At 34.5% G+C, this 21,791-nt stretch overlaps 1 protein-coding gene across 13 annotated transcripts in view; it reads left to right on the forward strand.

The window, feature by feature from the left end:
* Nucleotides 1–21,791, forward strand: part of CNOT2 (CCR4-NOT transcription complex subunit 2) — a 113,156-nt gene that overhangs the window by 55,304 nt on the left and 36,061 nt on the right. For 10 of the 13 annotated variants that reach the window (XM_082351654.1, XM_082351653.1, XM_082351650.1 and 7 more), the window contains one exon: nucleotides 13,546–13,668. The exons of 2 other annotated variants lie outside the window; for them this stretch is intronic. In XM_082351654.1, the coding sequence (XP_082207780.1) occupies nucleotides 13,546–13,668 (123 nt within the window). Of the gene's footprint in view, nucleotides 1–2,759; nucleotides 2,818–13,545; nucleotides 13,669–21,791 lie in introns of all 13 variants that reach the window. One more of the 13 variants, XM_082351658.1, reaches the window with a different exon arrangement.

Consider the following 21,791-nt stretch of genomic DNA (forward strand, 5'->3'; position numbering starts at 1 on the left):
TTTTCAAGCCCATGCCCCACCCTCACCTACGCTTTGGCTAACTTCTAAAATTTGGAGTCTATCCACTTGGGTTTTTGTGGAGATTAAATCTTTAGTATCTTACTGGGGTTGCAGGGACTGGGTATTCTTCATGATAACTGTGATAGAGAAATATTTTCAATCTAAAGAGAGTCCATAGGCCCTACCCTTCTGTGCCTCAATTTGAGGTAAAAGTACATCTTATAGGGGTTTTGTTATGATTAAGTGAGGTAATATATTTAAAGTGCTTTGAGTAATACCTATCATTTGATAAACTCTCAACACATATTAGTGCTTATTTGTACCAGGCCCACTGTGTTAGGCTGCTCTAGCAGTACACTGTTCTCAAGGAGTACATATTCCCATGGACTACAGTGCAACCCAGTGGCTCTAAGTAGTATAATTCTTCTAGTGGGATTTTTTGCTAGAAAAGAGACGTGTGTTGTCTCATCATATTAAACTGTTAAGTCTGAAATACTCGTGAAACAGCTTTTTTTAAAAAGGTAATCTAACTTGAGAAAAAGTTTGGGAAATAGAAAAAAAATTTTTTCATCTCCAAATCCTTATTTGGTACTTCTCATGGCATGGCATTCTAACCACTGAAGGTGTCTGTTAGTCTATTAGGTATTTTGGAAGTGGTTGTCAATTTCAGTGGAAAAAGGCATAAAACAATTTTATTCATATGTTTCAGAAATACAAAAATTAACATTAATTTTTGACATAATTCCATTACTTTTTAAAATAATTGTTTTGCTCATAAAATTTTCACATGTGCTGTAAGCACTGCAGTGATGGGTTACTGTCAAATAACACTCAAGTAACAGCATGTGTGGACTAAAAGGAGGACACGTTCATGTTAAGGGCCTACTCAGTGCCAGGCACTGTTCCAGATTCTGTGGAGACAGAAGTGAACAAAGAGACGAAATAAATAAACAAATTCTGTTCTCGTGGAGCTGATGTTTTAGAGTATAGGAAGACATTAAACAAAATAAATAAAATGCATTGTGTATTATATTTTGATACATGCTATGGAGGAAAAATTAAAACAGGAAAGGGGATAGAGAGTGTCTAAGGGGTTGGGGAAAAGGATAGTGTACTTTTAAATAGAATAAACAGTGAAGTCCTCACTAGGATAGCTCAATATATGAAGTATGGTGAGGTGAAGCCATGTAGATACCTAAAAAGAAAGCATTCTTGAAGGGTACAAGAAGTACAAAGGTCTGAAGACAGGAGTATGCCTTTTGTGTTTGAGGAATAGCAAGGGGAGCAGGGCAGTGGGGCAGGAACACAATAAGAGAAGGGGGAAATTGTAGGAGATTAGAGGTAATGAAGGGTAAGTTCACTAAGGCCTGGAGGCCAGAGTAATGGTGCAGGAGCATTGTAAATGCGTTTTCTTCTTTACTCCCTTTGATTTCTGATGTTCTTTATTCTGAGCATCAAATGGATAAAATACATAAGGGTATAAATGTAACTATATTTAGCACATTACATTGTAGATGCTTACTGAGTAATGTTTACTGCATTAATTTATATGGCAAGATGTTTAGAAGTATTTTAAAAGTCCTGTGTTCCCTTGCTAAAGGAGTACTTTTTATTTTTAATTGCTTCATATAACATAATTTAGGATTCTGATACTTCACTATATTTAATTTACTGTTTTAAAACATTTGCCACCTCCAATAATATTTATGTTATTGAGTAGATGTTATCTTTAAATAACTTAAATGAGCATCTATTTTTATTAGCTTTAGTAGTCATAATAATCAGAGTCTAGTTTCCTCTGAATCAGTAATTTACTTTTTATATTATAAAATGAGGATTCACATTCTCATAGAAGTCGCAGTTTGTTTAAGTCCTGTATTTAGATTTATTTCTTTAAAAGTCTAATTTTTTTATCATCTAGTTTGATTAAAGTTATTTTAGTTGAGGGGGTCCTTATTTGCTTTTATCAGAGTGGAACACTTTTAAGAAATTAGTTTCCTCCCAAAGAATATACTTTTTTTTTTTTTTTGACCATGCTGCACGGCTTGCAAGATCTTAGTTCCCTGACCAGGGATCAAACCCCGGCCCCCAGCAGAAGTGCAGAGTCCTAACCACTGGACTTGCCAGGAAATTCCCCCAAGGAATATCCTTATACCGAAAGTTATCCCTGGGTTTTGAAAAGCTCATTGGCCCACTTTTAGGAATTTAAATATCAATACATCCAAATAGTCCAGCTGTCATATTGCTGGCTGATGGTATTAATGTTAATGTGTATGAGAGCCTTAGATTTAATATTGAGTGCTTAGGAGAGCAAGAAAGTATTCAAGGGGCAGATAGGCAGAGTATTTTAACATATTGTCTTGGATGTTTTTATGATGGCCAGGTGAACCCTATCCTCATTTTCTGTGTGCAAGTTTATAGAAAGCTCTACTTGTGCACTTCACCCCCCACCCTCTTTGTTTTGATTAGCACTTTGAATCAGTCTGAGGTGAATCTGGGGTTGGGGAATGATGAAGAGGTGAACAGGGAGTCATAATGTTGAAACCGGACATTCAGATCTTTATAGCATGATTTCCTTATTTTTCAAAGAGCGGAAGAATCCCATCGTTTATCATGTTCTGGTTGGACTCCTTTCTTATCGTTTGCTGGAGTTTGAACTTCAGAGCTATGGTGTCAACCCTGCTGTAGTATCTCAGGGGCGCTCCTAGTGCGGGGCTGGTGCCATGGCTCACCCTCCAACCTTTCCTTCTTCACTTCAGCCTCCAGCCCTGAGCTTTCCAATCCCCAGAGTAGCCAATGTTGAAAGAAGTTGCACAGGTAAGTAGGTGGTGGGAAAGCCTGGGGGAAAAATGGTGCTGTCATCAGTATTTTAAGGGTGGATGTTGGGCCATTTTGTCAGTGAGTCATTTTGTTAGTTTAAAAATATAGTGTTTCTTATAAATTATTTTCTTCATAAAATTATCTCATAAATTATTAAAGTCCTAGTGTTCTAAGAAATAATTTCATTTCTTATTAGTTAGATGTGAAAGAGGGAAAACCTTAAACTGAATAAACCATTAATGTTGTAATACAAAGGACGTTTGTTAGATTTTTTTAAACTTCATATTCTCCACGGAGTATAGCAGGACCAGAAAACTCATTTTCAGAAAAGAAGCTAAGAGAAAAAGTCAGGGAAAGCATAAATCCATAGACTAAAAATTTTGCTACGTTTAACTTGGTATCAGAAGGAGGCATATTTTAGTTTCCTTCCACTAGCTTTAGACATGCTGTTCTTCCGTTTCCCGAAGTTTCAGGCAAGTAGCTATATTTTTTAAATTTGAAGGAATAGAAACTTCAAACATCTTTTTCCTTGAAATCTAGACAGGAAGACTGGAACATTTCTACCCATCTCTAGATTTGAGGCTAACAAAAATAAGTATAGAAGCAGTGAAGGCACAATATCTGGGACAAAGTTCAGCAAACATTTGTTGAGTGAACAAGCTCACCAAATTGTGTGTGTGTGTGTGTGTGTGTAAAATGCTAACACTCCTGTCATTGTCTGCTTGTGTTCCTTGTATCCAAAATCATGATCTAACAATACAGATTTTTTTTTCTTAATGCAGAATTTTTAGAAATAGTTCTTTAGCAGTGTAGCCCTGGGTCTGCACTACTTTGCTCACAAATAAATACTATCATTTTAGGTTCTTACTTCTCAGAAGGGCTTCAAAAATTGTTTCTTTAGTTCTCCCAGATCTATCCCATATAATTCTTATTCACGTTATTTCTAGATTCTTTTGCACATAACAAGACATTCAAAATTATACCCAGGAAAAATAGAATATAGCCTGTGATGGCTAACATTTCTTCAGAGAAAGTATGTCAGGATTAAAGAGATTGGGGCACCACATATTTGGCATTTCAAGTCTCAAAGCAGGGCCTCAAAATACAGAATCCTCAGCAGTTTCTCTCTCCTTTCCTCTAAGTTTGAGCGTTTCTTAAATTTATTGGAAGGCTTGTAGAAATCCATATCCCCCAGCAAAGCAGACCATCCATCAGTTTCTTGTGGATTCCCACCCTCTCTCCTCTGCATTAGCGAGCGCTCCCCACCCCCACCTCTGACACTGGCGTAAGATAGTCACCCTCATTAAAAACATTCCCTTCATACTTAGAGGATTTGTTTTATATTCTAAACTTATGGGCCTTCTACTGTTATATGTTCTTCCACTTGTAATTTATAAATTTATATCTTAATATTTAAGGATAAAATATTGCTTATTTTAATTTTAGGCCCTATTGTGTGAGTTCTCAAATCTAACTTATTGCTCATAAGGCATACCATTTATAGTTGGTTCTTTAGTTAATATATGATTGTGTGCTTTTTTTATGGTTAGCACTTTTTGAGTTATTAGTGTTTTGATTTTAGGATGATGCACGTGTCTTTTAAAGCTTGTATGTTGGTGGTTATAAGTTTGAATCTGTATGAGGCATATTGATACAGGCAACTTTAAGAATTTGAAAAACCACAAAATCTGTTTCTTCAAGTTGAAGCATGCACAACATATTCTCCCTAGATCAAAGTCAGACTGATCAGGAGCGCTGATAGACCTTTTGGTAATACTCTTTAGAGAGTTTGTAGATTTGGTGGGGGCACACCCTAAGATATGGTGTACATGGTTTTGGGAATGTCATCTCAGTAAAGCAGCTTCAGGTACCAAATTTCAGTAAACAGTTTTTGGATTAGGAAGAATGATGTGTTTTCATCGCTCTCCTGGCATGCCCTCTCTATCTTTTCATCAAATGTGAGCTACCCTGTTTTGCGGGGGATGATATCTCTTACGAAGTATTCCTGTAACCCCTGTAAAGAACTCTGTGCCAAAATATTTAACTACTCTCCAAAATAATGATTGTTGGTATGTTCCTATAAGCCCCTAGTTTTCTGCTGAATCACATTTCCAGTCAAAGTTTCCTTTGCATCTACCTATTAACTCCTTTTTCAGTATTCATTAAGGCTTTTATTGCTCATTTATCAGGCAGTCTGCATTTACTAAAACTATGAAATGAATTGCTTTTATTTCCCTATCAATTTAAGTTGATGAATTTAGAAATTATCAATTTAAAATTTATCTAAATCTTCACTTTTTTTAGATCCATCCTAAGTAGATTAATAAACTATTCATTATACATTTATTTATATTATAGATATCACTACATAGTATTCTAGAACTAGTAGGACTTCAAGAGTAGTATGTTTTTTAATAGGAGGAAAGATCATTTGTTCTTTTCCTAAAGACTTCCAGATATTAAATTCTTTGTTCTTTGAGGAGCTAGATTTTTTTTCTAATGTAAGTGCCTTTCTCTCCTTTATTTAATCCCATTTCTTTTCTTTTCTTTTCTTTTTTTTTTTTTAGTCTTTTCCAGATGAAATAAAATTAGGATTATTTATAACAGTTGTGAAGTAGGATTGGTAGCTCAGAATCCTATTACCAAAAAATACCACTAAAACAAAAGTTCCTTGGGTTATTAATATTTCTAGGTGGTAGTATATCATATTTGATATAGGTGTACAGTATTCTAGTTCCATAGAATTTGGGCAGTGTCTCAGTGGATTTGACCTATCAGCTTTTCCCTCTAAAAGCCAGTAATAAAGATAACCAGATTATCTTCAGGTATTATGGCTTCTCATGATTGGTTTCAATTTTGATTGACTACATCTTGATAAAGGCAGATAAATGTTAATGGCAATTGACTGTGGTTTTTATTAATTTTCTGCCTGCTTTATAAACAACAGAGAACTTGTGTGTATATGTATGTGTGTGAAGTGTTTGCTGATAGTGAATATGAAATTGGGAGGGAAAAGTAAGAAGTCAAATTTTGTATTCAGCAATCAGAGTGAAGTAGTAAAATCTCCATTAGGGAAAAAGGAGTAAAAGAGCAGTCCTGTCACCCCCAACTCCCACCTACATTTGGCTCTCTTTACCCTTTATAATACAAGGTGGATGCATACTCTGTTGCTAAAGATGAAAAGTTGGGCTTCCCTGGTGGCGCAGTGGTTGAGAGTCTGCCTGCCAATGCAGGGGACACGGGTTCGAGCCCTGGTCTGGGAGGATCCCACATGCCGCGGAGCGACTGGGCCCGTGAGCCACAACTACTGAGCCTGCGCGTCTGCAGCCTGTGCTCCGCAACAGGAGAGCTTGCGATAGTGAGAGGCCCGCGCACCGCGATGAAGAGTGGCCCCCACTTGCCACAACTAGAGAAAGCCCTCGCACAGAAACGAAGACCCAACACAGCCATAAATAAATAAATAAATAAAATTAAATTAAAAAAAAATAAAAAATAAAGATGAAAAGTTGCTGGCTATAGAAAAGTCTTCGTACCTCAGTGTTGTGAAAGAGTTGATTTTATCATGGGACACATGTATCAGCATGTTAACAGTAAAACTCCTGGCTACTTTAGAAATAGAATCACAAGAAAAAGTTGCCATTAGGGATTTGGTCTTGTTTTAACCCAATTGGTAAACATATTCTACTCGTTTAATGCTACAGTGTCTATTTCAGTAGCTTATAATAAAAATTTAGAGGTTTGTAATAACCATTCTAATTCCTTGAACAATTAAATTATGTTCACTATATTTTGAAAGTAAAAATATTAGTTAATTTAGAATATGGAAATAGTAATTACTTTTTAATTGGTGTAGTGGTGTTCTTTCTTTTAAGCATAATTTTATTCTAAAATTATTGTTGCTTTCTCTAAGATAAATATGATCAGTCTGGTAGAGACTAACGTTTGTTTCACATACCTCTAGTCAGTTCATTCTCATTCTTCTGCTAAAGAGATCTTTTTTTGACATGCACAAATATTTGATGTGGCACCCTCTACTTACCATTGTTTACTGCAAAGTAAGCCCCCCACCCCTTTTTGCCCTTTACTGCTTCTCCTGTCATGAAGCTTACAGTTTGGGGAGAATACAAACATTAAACTATTAGTTGTATGTCTGAGAGTCAGTGTACTATCGTGGTTAAAAGGGGGGACTCTAGCAGATTGTCTGGGATCATATCCCGTCTCTGTCACTTATCAGATATGGAATCTTGGGCACATCAGATATGTGACCTTGGGCAAGTTACCCAACTTCTCCAGTTCTTAGTTTTCTCATCTAAAAATGAAGACTAAATAAGTAAATACATGAGGATTACATACATGTTTATATAGTTATTACTAAGTAAATTATGAAGATTATATAAATACATTTTGAAACATTTGGAGTATATTGCCTGACATTATAGTAAGTGGTCAATAAAAGTTATTTCTTATTATTGTATTATTATAGGTATGATAAAGTATTTTCAATGACTGCAAACCAGGGGTCCTGATTTAGTATGAAAGTTTCAAAGAATGGGAGAAGGAGCATTCTACGTAGAGGTATCAGCCTATGCAAAGGTCCGGAGGCGGAAGAGAACTTGGGTTTGAGTAACTGAAGGTGTGGCAGCAGTTTAGTGGTGACAGGGGACCTGTGGAGACAGTTAAGGTCAGAGAGGTTACATAGGGCCTTATAAGCCTTATTACTGATTTGGAAAGCTGTTGAGGCATTTCAATCAGCAGGGCCATGACTGTTAAATTTTTATTTTAAAAATTTACTTGGCTGATGTGGGAGAGTAAATTTGAGGGGAATGAGAATGGATTAATAAAGACCTGATTGAAGGATATTGGATATGCTTGTTCTCAGAAATGACGGAGATGGAAAGATATGGATGATTTCAATAAATATTTAGAGTTAATCTGCTCAGCTTAAGTTTTAATTGTTGAAGATGTCAGGGGTTACAGATGGCATTTTCCAGACATTATCATGTATAGGAACAACTGTGAATAACCCAAATTAAGCTGAGGCATAAGGTTGTTGTTGGATTTTGAGATAATTACTGCTGCAAAATTATGTTAAGGTCGTGATCGCAGGAATATTGGTCTGCATCCTTTAGGGGAAATTAACAAGAGATACGAGAGTAGGAAAGTGACAAAGTCATTGTAGTGGTTATGAATATGACATCATAGTAAAGTGTTAGTTGAGGGAAGTCTTCACCTAGATTTTTGTACCTGGCTTTCCCGTCTATATCCTTGCCCTCTTAACCTGGCATTGAAATTTAGCCTATTTTTCCTTACCACCTATCATTGTCCTTCCAGACATCCTCCTTGTTGGCTGTATTAAAAGTTTTGTGTTTCTGGGCTTTCTCTCACTTCCGAGAACTTATGCCTGCTGTTTCTTATGCCAAAGTTTGCTTCATCTCCCACCCTACACTCTTCTCCTTTTTTTAAAATAAAAAAAAAAATTTGGGGGGCTTCCCTGGTGGCACAGTGGTTGAGAATCTGCCTGCCAATGCAGGGGACACGGGTTCGAGCCCTGGTTTGGGAAGATCCCACATGCCGCGGAGCAACTGGGCCTGTGAGCCACAAATACTGAGCCTGCGCGTCTGGAGCCTGTGCTCTGCAACAAGAGAGGCCGCGACAGTGAGAGGCCCGTGCACCGCGATGAAGAGTGGCCCCTGCTCGCCGCAACTAGAGAAAGCCCTCGCACAGAAACTAAGACCCAACACAGCCAAAAATAAATTAATTAATTAGTTTAAAAAAATTTTTAACATTTAAATATTTGTTCAAATATTACTTTATAAGATCTTTCAGTTGTTTCCCTCAGATAGTTAGATATTCCCTTATTTGTGTTCCCAAAACACCTGTACAGATTTTCATACTGTAATTGTTTATTTACAGGTGTTTCTCCTAGCTAGGCTGTGAGCTTGTTCAAGACTTGGGGCTGTTACTCAGCTTTTGTGTTCATTAGCACAGTTTCTGGCATAATTCATATAGGAAACCCTCAGCATGTTCACTGAAATGTGAAGGGAGATCAGTCAGAGGGCTAAAAAAAATCTAGTCCATAGCTTAAACTAAGAAGGTGATAGGTAGAATGGCAAAAAACAAATGTGAAAGCCACTGTGAAGAAAGATTAGAATGTGATGATATGCGGAACAGAACAGGAGAAAGTAACTTGGAAAGTCAGTTTTAAATATTACTGATTTAGTTTATTAAAATGTACTTCTCATACAGAAATGTCTAGCAGCACTTTAAAATATGCTGCTGGAACCTTAAGACTGGAGATAGATTTCAAAATCAAACTATATTTGTTTGCTATCAGGAAAAGGACCACTCTGCCATGGGATGTGTTTCTTCTGTTCCCTGGGAATAAGATTCCATGCCTGGGCCAGCATGCCAGCATGCCAGCATGATAGACAATAAATGATTTTAGAGTAAGTTCCTCTCCAGAGGTCTTGCTGAAGGAAAATTGTGCAAGATTAAATACTGCCCATCCTGCCTTGGATATGATCTATTTTTCACCCTTTCCTATCTGTCTGCCTATCTATCTACTTATCTATCTATCTATCTAAATTTATTTTTGAAGTTTCACTTGTAAAGTGTCCTACTTTGTTTCTGTGACCATTTAAAAAGCTCCAGGCCTTGCCTCTTATTCCTTCCCTTTTGTAATTACTGTTCATCCCACCTGGATCAGGGGCCACTTTACCCGTCTTTGAAGTTGTTGGTTAAGATTATCTCAAGTTTGAGGTTTTGTGAATTCTTCTGTGAGTATTCTGAGTTACTGCATTTGGCTTTGAAATATTATATTTAGATATTAAGAATGTTTGACCTTAGGAACTCATAGCTAGTCCTAATGAAGTAATGAAGGTGTTTACTGGGAAAATCCAGCCAACTTAGTGCTTCCATTCTGCTTGTCAGTTTAATTCCTCTCTACTACATTTTGAGGCCAACTCTTTTTTGGGGGGGGGGGGCGGGGTTGTCAGGGTGATAGAAAGAATTAGTGTAAGCTAACGTGTGTGTGTGTGTGTGTGTGTGTGTGTATATATATATATATATCTCCTGATTAGTTCTTATGGAATCAAAGCAAATATAAAATGTCTTAGTTACATGTTTTAGATCTGTATTCAAAAAAGACTTAAGAAATATTGCTTTTGGTACAACATATTTCATGTATTTTTCTTGGTGAAATCTCAAGTTTTTACTTCTCCTTTGTTGAAACATGTGATACGAGAGTTGAGAGAGAAGGTGGTCAGTTAACAGAATTGATATAAGCCCTTTATATGTTTGCTTGAAGAAAGCTGACAAATTGTATATACCAAATATTTGAACAAATTTTATATGTAATGTAGAATGAAGTATGATTTTGTTTTTAAATTAGTTTTTAAAATTTCTGTTTATCAAATTGACTTTAATATATATGATATAACCAGTAATTTTAATATATTTCAGTACAGTGTTGACATATCCCCTACCACTACCACTGTAGTCTGAGCCACCATCATCTCTCACCAACCTGTTTCCCTGCTTCCACTCTTGTCCCCTCTTTTGTCCATTCCTTACAGAGTAGCTACAATCATATTAAATATATACATAAATAAAATATGCCAAATTATGTCACTTAAACTGCCCACGGATCCTCTCTCTCTCTCTTTTTTTTGTTTTTGTTTTTTTTTTGTTTTGTTTTGTTTTTTGGCTGCGTCGTGCAGCTTGTGGGACCTTAGTTCCCTGACCAGGTGTTGAACCTGGACCCATGGCAGTGAAAGCACCGAGTCCTAACCACTGGACCACCAGAGAATTCCCCCAAATCCTCTCTTGACTTCTCATTTCACATAGAATAAAATCCAGAGTCCCCCCAGGCCTGCAAGGCACATGATCTGCTCACACTAGTATCTCTGACTTCAGTTCCTACCATCTTCCACTGAATTCATTCTGCTTGAGCCGCACCACTGAGGACCTTGCTGTTCACTTTGCACTGACTGCTCTTCCTGTCTGTCTTTACCTAGTTAGTTCCTTTACTTCTCTGCTTCATTGTTACTTTCCTAGTTTCACTCTTCCTGGCTAGTCTAAAATACTTTTCTACTCCATTTCATCATTCTGTATGGACTACAGGACACACCCTTTAAAATTAAATAAAACTAACTTTTTTTTTTTTTTTTGGCTGAGCTGGGTCTTTGTTGCTGTGCGCTGGCTTTCTCTAGCTGCGGCAAGCAGGGGCTACTCTTCCTTGTGGTGTGCGGGCTTCTCATTGCGGTGGCTTCTCTTGTTGCACAGCACGGGCTCTAGGCACGCAGGCTCAGTAGTTGTGGCTCGCGGGCTCTAGAACGCAGTCTCAGTAGTTGTGGTGCACGGGCTTAGTTGTTCCATGGCACGTGGGATCTTCCCGGACCAGGGCTCAAACCAGTGTCCCCTGCATTGGCAGGTGGATTCTTAACCACTGCACCACCAGGGAAGCCCAAAACTAGCTTTTTTGAAAAACTTACTATGTTGTCTTCCTTTTTCTTTCTGATTTTGCCATGGATCAGAGAATTCTTTGTTTCATACCAGTACCCATCCCTGGGACTGGGGCTTGCATTTGAAGGCAGAGTATTACACTCTTACCTCTTTTCTTTTTTTTTTTTTTGCTGAAGTCATGTAAAAATAATTAGTATTTTCACTGTTGTGTAATTTCTGTGTTGAAGCACACAAAATAAAAATGAAATTCTACATGTTTGTGTTTTCTCTCCCTCCCTCTGGCACACACACACAGTGAGTCTGGGAAAATTTGGTATTGATGAAAGAGAACATTTCTGTTTTCCTCTGTCTGAGGCATTTCACGTGTTTAGTTTTGCTTTCAAAACAGTAAAACCTCTTTGCACAGTATTAGAATGAAATTTTTTTATTCAGTACAATTAATTTCAATTTTAGGATTCTAAGAGTCTGTAATTGGTTTTGATGATAAATGTTACATCACAATTGTTAAGAGTTCACTTTGCATCCATTTGACTTATGTACGTAAAATTTGATGAGAGATATCCTGGTACGCTCCTGAAATTTTAGTGAATTCTGCAAGTTTCATGCCATTTTCCTGTGTTTATCCTTTTTTAGAATTAGAACTCAGTAGTAATTGTCCTTTAAAGAGAATTAAATGTATACTTAACTTTTACAAAACAAACCTTTAAAACCTCATGTGTAAAGAGTCTTAATTTACAGACTCTAAAGTGCTTTTTTCCACTGTTACTTTTCTGAAATAAAACTCACTAAAAAAACACCTCTCTTTCCTATTAGGGACTACTTAGGGGGTTAGAGGCTAGGCATGAGGGACCCTACCTAGTCCCTAAAATTACATTCAGAGTTATAGAAGCACTTGCCTGAGATTCACCAGGGAGTCCACTGCCCAAAGAAAATAAAGTATGTTCTAACAAATTAATAGATCCTTGAAAATATCTTTCTGTATTTCACACCTAAAGAGATATATAGCCTAAAAACATAAAACAAAGCAGTGGTTAAGTTGTCTTCAGACTGGTGTTCATATTTAACTGAATAGCTTTTTCTCAGACTTCAACAGGAAGAATACTTAAATATTTGAGTTTCTTACAGATTTAACAAGGAACTTAAAATATAAAGCAATTATTAAATAACATGGATGTTTTCAACAAACTTGCACATCAAATTTGGCCCTAAGATCTGCAGTATACCAGTTCACCATGTCTACTGATTAACAGTAGTAACTACAGTGTTTCATTTTGAAATGAGAAGTAAAAGAAAGTTCCTTTTTTCTTACAGTGGAAGAAAATACCCTTACATTATGGTACACTTCATAATGAGTGTACCAGATGGATGTCAAATTTGATGAGTTTTTCCCCTTTTTTTTTTGTGAAAAAATATAGTCACTGTGTATTCTAGTCTTTACAAATCTCTTCCTATCATGACATTTCAGTTTACTTTGAACTGCAAAGTACTATTAGGGATAAGACACATTGACCTTAATTAAATAACCTGTCAATTGATAGTTTTGGAAGCTTTATACAGGTCACCTTATGGAAAAAAATAAAATAAAATAAAAATTAGCACAGATTTAGTAATTATCTTGATGAGGGCTCAAAATTACTAGTGTTGGATATGGTAAAGACTTAAAAAGCAAAAGAGTAAGCAGGTTATGTAGTAGAGATCATAAATTTATACCAGGATGATGAGTGAAAAAATTATCCTACTATTACATGAGTGAGAGCTTGTGGCTTGAGATAAGATTTCCAGTGTGCCATTATACGTGGACTCAAAAAGTGCTGTATCTCAGTAAACTTAGATTGTAAGTGAAGATGATATGCTCTGGAAAACATAATTTAAAAAGTAGGTGTAGCGATGACAAAGACACTAATGTTGAAGATGCATGTGAAAATTTTGAATAATTAAACCCAAACAATTTTTTAAAAATCTTTATATGGGAAAATTATATTGGGTTGCCAATTTTCAAGAATAAGTGATATTTTTTCTTTTAAAATAATTGGAATCATTGCATGTGACAGACTTTAAGTTTCTCCTCTTGATTTCAGGGCCTGAAAGTAAACATTTACTACTGCACTGTTACGACTTTCTCACCTGTATCATTAATTCTTAGTTGATCTGTTTCTTTATCTTAGCAATGCTCCCTTCATTTTATGTTTTCCGCATAGGAGTAAGGTAAAGCCTGACATTTTCCAAAACGTTATTCTTGATAAAAGTAATATTTTTGTTTAGGTGACAAACAGCATGTTTGGTGCTTCAAGAAAGAAGTTTGTAGAGGGGGTCGACAGTGACTACCATGACGAAAACATGTACTACAGCCAGTCTTCTATGTTTCCGCATCGGTCAGAAAAAGATGTAAGTTAACCAGTTAAGCTGTGTTTACTCAATAGTATATGTCTGTCTCTTTCTGATTCCTGAAAAGCAGTATATGAACTGTAGAGTACCACCTTTGGTTGAGTGACTATGTTTTAGGCATAGTGCTAGGCCCTGGGGATACAAAGATGATGAGCTTTCTTACATTCTTATTGGAGACAAAATGTTATATGATTCTCAAGTTGGGATATGGTAATACTGTGGTAGGAAGTACTCAAAAGACATGGGGTAAACAAGGTATTACTTCTAGAACATCCATTGTTTTTTTAATTTGTGAAATAACTTGCTTTTATATTAAAACAATACTTTTATAAAGAGCAGAAAGCTGATTTGTACAGATTTAAAGATATAATGTCAGGCTGCAATGAAACCTTTCCTTTGCTTTCTAATATTCTGGTTATAATCCTAGGCCTCAGATAGACCATCTCTCCTCTGTTAGCTATAAGTATGCTACAATAGAAAAATTTTGAAGAACTGTATTCAAAAACATGGAAGATGATATATTATAGAAGTATGAGTTAAATGCTTTGGAAGGTTAGTAGTTCAGTAATCCCTTTTGGAATGAAAGGATTTAGAACACAGCCAAGTCATAATTAGCAAATTGATAAAATATTTTAAAATAAATTCCACTGTTGTTTTCAAATTCTGTTAAGCTACTTTAAATTATACGCTATATACTGTAGTCAAACCAGTTGCATTCTTGTGCTTTGTACCTGCCCAACTTTTTTTTCCCTTTCAAACTTTTATAAACTTGCTATTCCTAATTTCCCTGTCTATACAGCAATTTACTCTAGATATTAATCTAATGAGATTCTTACTGATGTTTTAAAACACTTTCAAAATTCTAAGTTTTGTAACAAATGCCATCATTTTTCATTAAAGTTGATCATTAGTAAATTACTTCCTGTGTCTTAGAATTTCACAAATAGGCTTACTCAAGGTTTAAGTTAGAATTTTGGTGGGGTTTTGTTTTGTTTTGTTTTCCTGTTTTGGTGTTATTCCCCTTTATTTTTATTTGAAAATTGTGTCATTTTGGCAACAGACTATCAAGTGCATTATTAGGACTCTTCAAATTTTGTGTTTGGTGGCTTTCTTGTGCAGTTGAGTAGCTGACAGAATAATGTCATCTAATTAATTTTCTGTTATCTTACTGCCTTTCTAGCTATTTGCTATTTGATGTAAATTATAACAATTATTTTTTACATAAATTTCTAAGCTTAAGATTTAATGCTATAGTAAAATAATTTGGGATGTCTTTCCGGTAGCATCACTGCAGAAACTAATCTGCATGTGTGTTACTGTGATTGTACAGTGCAAGTTAAGATTGATGCAAAAATGGTAGTGGAATATTACTTATTGATGAAAAGCATTCTTTCTTATCAGGAAGATATAAAGCTTTCAAACTGAAATTCTTAAAAAAGTATGTGCAGAAAATGAATGACAGAGATGTCTGTCTTCTAGGGAACAGAAATACTGTATTATATGTCAGAATTTTTTAGTCAGAATTCTTACATACAGTCATATACATATGTTAGTTACTATTCCAGGTTAATTGTCACAGAAATAACAGAATGATTTGCTTCACAAAACTTTTTTTTTTTAATGAATTAATAAGGTAGTAAGACATGGAGATTAAGAATTTGGGCTCTAAAACAGGACAGATATGGGTTTGGATCTTGGCTTTGCCTATTAGCAAGAACTTCTCCAAGCCTCAGTTTTCTCATCTGAAAATGGGAATAATAATATAGTAGCTACTTATAAATTTCTGTGTTGCTGATACTTTTTTCATTACAAAATAATAAGGGGTATTGCACAAATTTAAGAAAATATGTGTGGGGTCGGGGAGGGGGAAAATTACCAATAATGCTAGTCGGGAATAATTTACGGCTAAAATTTTGATTCTATATTTCACATATTTTTATTTAAAAATATATTAATAGTTAAATCTCTGGGCCCTATTGACATGTCTTTCACTAGAAAGTTTGTACCAATTTTTACTCTCATCAGCACTCTCTGTGCCCTTGAGAATACTAGCTATTATCTTTAAGTTTTTACAGATAGACAAAAGAAACTTACTGTTTTAATGTGCAGTAAAGCATTGCTTAATTTACACACACACACACACACACACACACACACAGGGCAATGTGTCTTTTCCGTGTAGTTGGCCATTTTTATTTCTTCCTTTGTGGATTACTGTTTTTGTGCCATTTTCTATTTCTCTATTGAGAGGATAAGTCTTGTTTATTTGTCAGTGTTTTCCATATATTAAGGTTAATAACCTCTTGTCATAAATAGTTTTTCAGCTTTTTGCTTTCAGGTTTTTTTTAATATAAAAATATTTATCATTTTTATTGAATTTGACTTATCAGTTTTGTGTGGGTTTTTTGGTTTTAATGTTTTCAGTTTTTGAGATCATACTTAGGAAGACTTGCCCCACCTACTTTCTTCTAGCACTTTTGTGCTTAGTTCTACACATATAACTACATTCATTAGAAATGTGTTTTGGATTAAGGTGTGAATTTTGTGGTGCCAGATTACTCTCCTCGTGCCACCCCCCCACCCCCATAAGGTTATCTGGTATCCAGTTGTCCCAACACTTTTTTTATAGTTTAGATCACAGGTTAGAAGGCTTTTCCATAAAGAACCAGATAGTAAATATTTTAGGCTTTGTGGGCCAAGAGGCTAAATAAAGGATAATATGTAGGTATTTATATAACCATTTAAAACGTGAAAAACCATTCTTAATTTATGCACCCTACAAATATAAGCAGTGTGCTGGATTTGGCCTGCATTCAGTAAATTGCCCACCCCTGAGTTAGACCATTCATTTATGACTAATTGGAATTCTCCCTTATATATACTAATGTCTGATTTTTTTGGCCTGTTTCTTAACTCTTGTTCTGTATATCATATTGATTCTTTGGAAGAACTACAACATAGTTGAATAGCTGTAGCTTTATAGGCAATTTTCACATCTTAGCCAGGTAAGGTCTTTCACATCCTTTACAAAAATGTTTTTTACTGTTGCACATTTATTCTGATGTTTACCTTCTTTCAGAAAGGTATGTCTCCTATTTCTGTTCTTTATGCCATTTAATAAGTAGGGTTTTATGGTTGCCGTTTTCATTACATTTTTCTAATTGGTTTTTACTGATATATGAAATAGTTTGTATGTGTATATATTTATTTTATAACCAACTACCTTACAAAACTCTTTTTATTAGTTTTTGTTGATTGGGAGTATGGGCTCTGGACATTCTATTTTATGAGTTTATATCTCAGTCACAGGGTTTACTAGCTGTGTCCTTGGGCAAGTTACTCAGTCTCTGTATGTCTCAGTTTTCTCATCTATAAAATAAGAAAAATAGTACATGTCTAATGGGTGGTGGTTTTAAGGACTGAATGATAACTGTATGCAAAACTTATAGAAGACCAAATAGTAAATATTAAATGTTGCTACTATAATGAATAATAATAACATTATGCCATTGATTCTTTTGGTTTTTTCGGTAGTTATGTATATCATCTGCAGATAATGATTATTTGGTGCTTTATAAGGCTTTTGAAGAGAAAAAATTTAAACATAATAAATAAATGACTGGGATAATTTTGTATTATTTTTCTTCCTGGCAACAGTGAGAAAATTATTTTAAATTGTAATTTATGATAAAGGAAAACTGGCAGTAGTTCAGTGAATCTTTAAGCCAACTATCCAAAAAAAGCCCCAAAAGCAAAAAGACCCCCAAAACCTAACCAATTCCTGATTTACCCTAACCATAGAGCATAAAACGTAATTGTTCTTCATCATATGCATGGTTGTAGAAGTACTTGGTAAACTGTTCTTTATAAGATTGTGTGCTGATTAAATTGCTAAGTATTTCTTTAGGGCTGCTTCATATTTTCCAAGGCCTTTTATTTCAAGAGATGCCTGTACATGTATGTGTCTTTCAGAAGAATGCTGAATTTGCTGTTTTTGAGGTATAAAAGTAATATAAATATTACAGATATATTACTTAAATGTTTTCACAAGATTAAGTAAATCGTAGGCAGATGTGGGCTTGATTTCTCCCTTTCCCTTTTCCTTTTTTGAATCTTAGCGCTGTCATTTATTAGCTCTGTGGCTTTAGGCAAGTTATATGACCTCTTCCATGCCTTGGTTTCCTTATCTATATGTAAAGCTTGGATACTGATAGTTCCTGTATCATGTAATTGTGTGATTTTTAATTATTTGTTTTTAATTATAATCTTTTTTTGGAGACTTATAGAAAATGAAAAACATTCATATAAGACACAATAGACAACTCTTTGGGGGCAGTATAATCTAAGCAATTTTAGGGTTTTCTTAAAAACTATATCTGTATTTTGATTGCTAACGTATTTTCTAGTCTTTTGAGTCTTTGTTGCACTCATTTGGTGATTCTTAATTAAGCATAATCATTTTAGACGCACAAACTTGTGGGAACCTCTTTTCCCTTGTTTTAATATGTGCTGTAAAGACATGAAATGTAGCACCTATCCTTACTTAAAAAAAAAAAAAACTCATGAAACTGATTAGAGTAGACTACTTCCTTGTTTTGACAAATGGCAACCATTTTGAACTCGTACCTAACTTTCATACTTGTGTTAGCCTACAGCAATTATGCCAACTAGGATTTCTCTCAGGCCAATTTATAATCAATATTTTGTTAAAATCTAGTATAAAATAAGGATACCTTCTATCACCATTATTGTTGTCATCCTCATGATTAGTGTTTAACTACATACAGAGTCATCCTGGCTGACTCTCCAGCTCATTGAATTTGTTTCTGTCTCAGGACCTTATGCTTAGTTTTTTCAGATCTTCACATGGTATTCTCTCTCACTACATCCAGGTATCTGTTAATCTATCTTACCCGAGAAGCCTTTCTGATCACTCTTTTCCTAAGTAGCCTTGTATATACTGTCAGTACTACTACTACTACTATATCCTTCTAACTTCTTTCTTGCATTTTAACAGTTACAGCAACTATCTCTTCCTGAAGTATGTATTTATTAATTATTTATTCTCCTGTCTACTCCACTAGAATTTAAGTTTAACAAAGGCAAGGACCTTGCCTCTCTAGTTTACTGCTGTGTTCTTAAACTTATTATAAGATGTAGGAGATAGTGGGCTCTTACTGAGTCTTTTTGTTAGAGAAAAGGAAGGAAATGAGTTGATATTGAAAATAACAAAATTAATATTATTTGCAGATACGATTATTTACCTAAAAAAACTCAAAAATAACCTTTAAAACTTTTAATTTGAATGTATATAAGTATGTCAAAATTTTATATGGCAACAATAACCTAATAGAGTTAAATGTAAATAAATCAGACTTTAAAGAAATTAGAATTAAATGTCAAATGATTTGAAGGCAGTGTTCTAAAAATCTCTTAAATTCATTGCCGTTTAAATAATCTTCAAACTCTGTTATTTTAAAGATAAAAGCCTATTTATAAAAGGGAGTTAAAATGATATACTTAAAAGATATAACAAATTTTGATACATCTATAAAAATAATTACGAAATTTTTCATCCAGTAAATAACAATCATAAAAAAATCATAGTCAGAAAATACCATTTTATTCCTCTTCATACTAGCAAAGAGGGTTTTTGTTGTTGTTGTTTGGTTTTTTGGTTTTTGTTTTTAAGTGGAAGAGTAGCCATTATCTGTGAGGGAACATTGAAGTAACTGCTGTGGAAGCATAATTAATACAAACTTTGTAGAAAACAGTTTAGCAGTGCATATTAAGAGCCTTTAATATACCTTTAAATTTGTGCTTTGGCTCTAACCTAAAATTCAGACAACATAATATAGAGATCTTCGTTGCCATACTTTCTTTAGTATGTTTTGAATGTTAAATGTTCTATAGGAATTAATTACATTGACTATTTCAGCATATATTACACTTTCTGAAAATGTTATTTTTGAAAACTTAATGTTTTAATCAAAATTACTTGAAATATCTGGTAAACTCATAATTTGTTATTGATTTCTGATTCATAAGCTACCAGATCCTATGAGTTACTATTTTGTTTTTCTGCCTGCTTCCTTTCTTGTCCCTTTCTTCTTTTGGTCTTTTTAATATATTATCTTCTAATAGTCTTTCTTTTTGTTTACTAGATTTCATTCTGACTTCAGTGGTTTCTTATTTTTTTAACCATACTGTTTTTAATTTTTAAATGTTTTTCATATTCTATCTAGATTTAAAACTTTTTGGGTTTTTTTTGTTTGTAGATATGATATAGGCAAAATCATATTTCTTTGTTGTTTTCATCCTGAAATAAATAACAGAATGCTAGGAATTATATTATCACCATACCTTTAAGTATATTGTACAATGAATTTTTAAGGAACACTTAAAAACTTATATATTTCATTTTTAAATTGCTTTTGTGGTCAGGGAATTTTTATTTAATAATACTTTGTTGCATTTTGAAGTCATTTCTTATGTAGAAAATTATTTCTTGACCATACTGATTTTAATGTTTCTTGAAATAGGTTTTGTGATTGAAGGTACTTTTTATTGGAGGGAATAATTGCGAGAGGTGATCACTATTGGGAAGCATGAGGGGGATAGAATAATTAACACTTCTTTCCTTTTATGGATTGCTGGAAGGAGCCAGATTGGCCTATTATTAAGCTTTTCAAATATACATTTTGTAAAACAAAATAATTTTAGAGTTTTTTTGGTCATGGATTTCAGAATTATATCTAGTAACAGTGGAAATAATTTTAGAAATACAGTTTCTAACTTGTTGATTTCCTTGATAGTCTGTATATTAAGCAAAAGGATAAAGGAGCTCTTTGTTGAGTCAGGAAAATAACTTGTATTACATTACTGTTTCTTCTAGTTGCTTCCTGATTTTTATTGTTGTTTGAATGCAGTGTTGTATTATAGACTGTTTGAGAAATGAGGAAGAATATAGTTGTTATAATGGTTTTAGACTGGGAACACAGTAACCTGCTTATTGGTTTCAGCGTTCTACTGATTGTGTGACATTTAATCTTTTTCTACTATTTTCCCCCTCTAAGAACACAAGTTCTGCTCCTTATTTTATCTAGAATTCATTTGATAAACTTCTTTCTTTAGCTTCTTAAGCAAAAATGAATATAAAATTAGGGTACCATTCAATAAATTCCCCGAAGGCTGCCCCTCTGATTGCTATTAATGAGAGTCCTGCATTGGGAGGAAGATTAGATTACTAGCAGCAGCTGCTACCATTTATTGAGCACTTAATATGTGCATATCTTATCTAATTTAATCTTCACTTCAACTCTATGAGGTAGGTAGTGTTATTTCCATCTTACAGGAAGGAAACAGAGGCTCGGCTCTCCCATAGGTAAGAGGCAGAATCAGGATTCGAACCTAGATTTTTTTCTGACTCAAAGCCGGGCTCTTTCCACTTATGCTTATATTCCCTACTCTAATATGTCTTTTGATCTAAAGTTGTATATTTTTCTAAGAAATTTACCTTTATACAATTAACTTTCAACAGTTAAAAAATTATATAAATTTTCTATCATCTGTTAATTGTAGTTAATTTCTGTGCCAGAGTACATTTCTTGTGTATTTTCTTTACGCTTGTAAATAGTGTTTCTACCCCATATTCCTTCATTGTATGTTAAATCCATTTTAAAATCCATTTTTTAGCACTGATACATTTCATGAAGCATGCTTGCAGAGTTTAAAAATACATACCGCTAGGATTGATCTTATAAGAAATTATATATTTGCATTTTTGACACATTTTGAAGCAGTCATTTTAACATCGGTTTGTATAGCTGATCAATGCTTATTTTACTTGGATGGTCTGAAGGTTATAAACCATTAAACAAACTACTTTCATGTTTCTGTAAAGCATTGTTTACTAACCTTCTCTATGTACTATGTACTCACACATAGAGAAAATGATAATATTTAATATGTCATACTGGTAAATGGGTCACCCTGCTGCTCTTCGACTCAAATATTTGGCCCAGGGAGCCATTCCCCCTTTACCTTCATGTTGTGTCATCTTCTCTACTTTATCTCCCAGTGCTGAGAGGAGTGATATGTTGGCGTACCTATAACCCACTTGT

This window comes from Balaenoptera borealis (genome assembly GCF_965194805.1).
Source record: "Balaenoptera borealis genome assembly, chromosome: 13".
Classification (NCBI taxonomy): Eukaryota; Metazoa; Chordata; class Mammalia; order Artiodactyla; family Balaenopteridae; genus Balaenoptera; species Balaenoptera borealis.